The 826-nt window shown below is 35.1% G+C and overlaps 1 protein-coding gene across 1 annotated transcript; it reads right to left on the reverse strand.

The window, feature by feature from the left end:
• Positions 1-285: 285 nt before the first annotated feature.
• On the reverse strand, positions 286-612 carry LOC132041925 (uncharacterized). Its single transcript, XM_059432602.1, has one exon. It carries the CDS (start codon positions 610-612, stop codon positions 286-288), a length of 327 nt encoding a protein of 108 aa, XP_059288585.1.
• Positions 613-826: the final 214 nt, after the last annotated feature.

Here is an 826-nt window from a genome sequence, read left to right on the forward strand (position 1 = left end):
TAATCCATTTAATAATTTAGTAAGATAATCATAGTAGGAGTAGTTTATATAACTACACCATAACACTTCAAAAAAGTTTCCAATATCGTCAAGTTGACATTCAGGAAGTGCGAAGTAAAATATACCCTTACTATCAAGATATGGTCAATCGAAAATTCAAGAGTTAGATTAAAAAAATTTAGGGTGTTACAACTCTCCCCCCTTAAGAAATTTCGTCCCGAAATTTACCTTATACTAGCCTCAAAACAAATGTGGATATTGAATTTGCATATCCTCCTCTCGCCCCTAGGTTGCTTCTTTGCCAGAATGATTCCTCCAAAGGACTTTTACTAATGGAATTTTCATGTTTCTAAGCTCTTTTATCTCACGCGCCAAGATTTGAATAGGTTCCTCTTCATATGTTAAGTCAGGTCTGACCTCAATGGATTCAATAGGAAGAATATGAGATGGATCTGAGCGATATCTTCTAAGCATAGAAACATGGAAGACATTGTGGATCTTATCTAAATCCGGTGGAAGAGCTAGTTTATATGCAACTGGACCAACTATTTCATGTACTTCATATGGTCTAATAAATCGAGGACTAAGTTTTCCTTTTTGGCCAAATCTCATAATCTTCTTCCATGGGGAAACCTTTAAAAACACCTTATCTACTACTTGATGCTCAATTTCATGTCTCTTAAGATCAGTATAAGACTTTTGTCTATCCGAAGCAATTTTTAGATGATCCTTGATGAATTTTACCTTATCTTCAGTTTGTTACACAATCTCAGGGCCAACATATTTTCTTTCACCAACTTCACTCCAACATAGAGGAGTTCTACAC

Source organism: Lycium ferocissimum, unplaced genomic scaffold, assembly GCF_029784015.1.
Source record: "Lycium ferocissimum isolate CSIRO_LF1 unplaced genomic scaffold, AGI_CSIRO_Lferr_CH_V1 ctg12296, whole genome shotgun sequence".
Lineage (NCBI taxonomy): Eukaryota > Viridiplantae > Streptophyta > Magnoliopsida > Solanales > Solanaceae > Lycium > Lycium ferocissimum.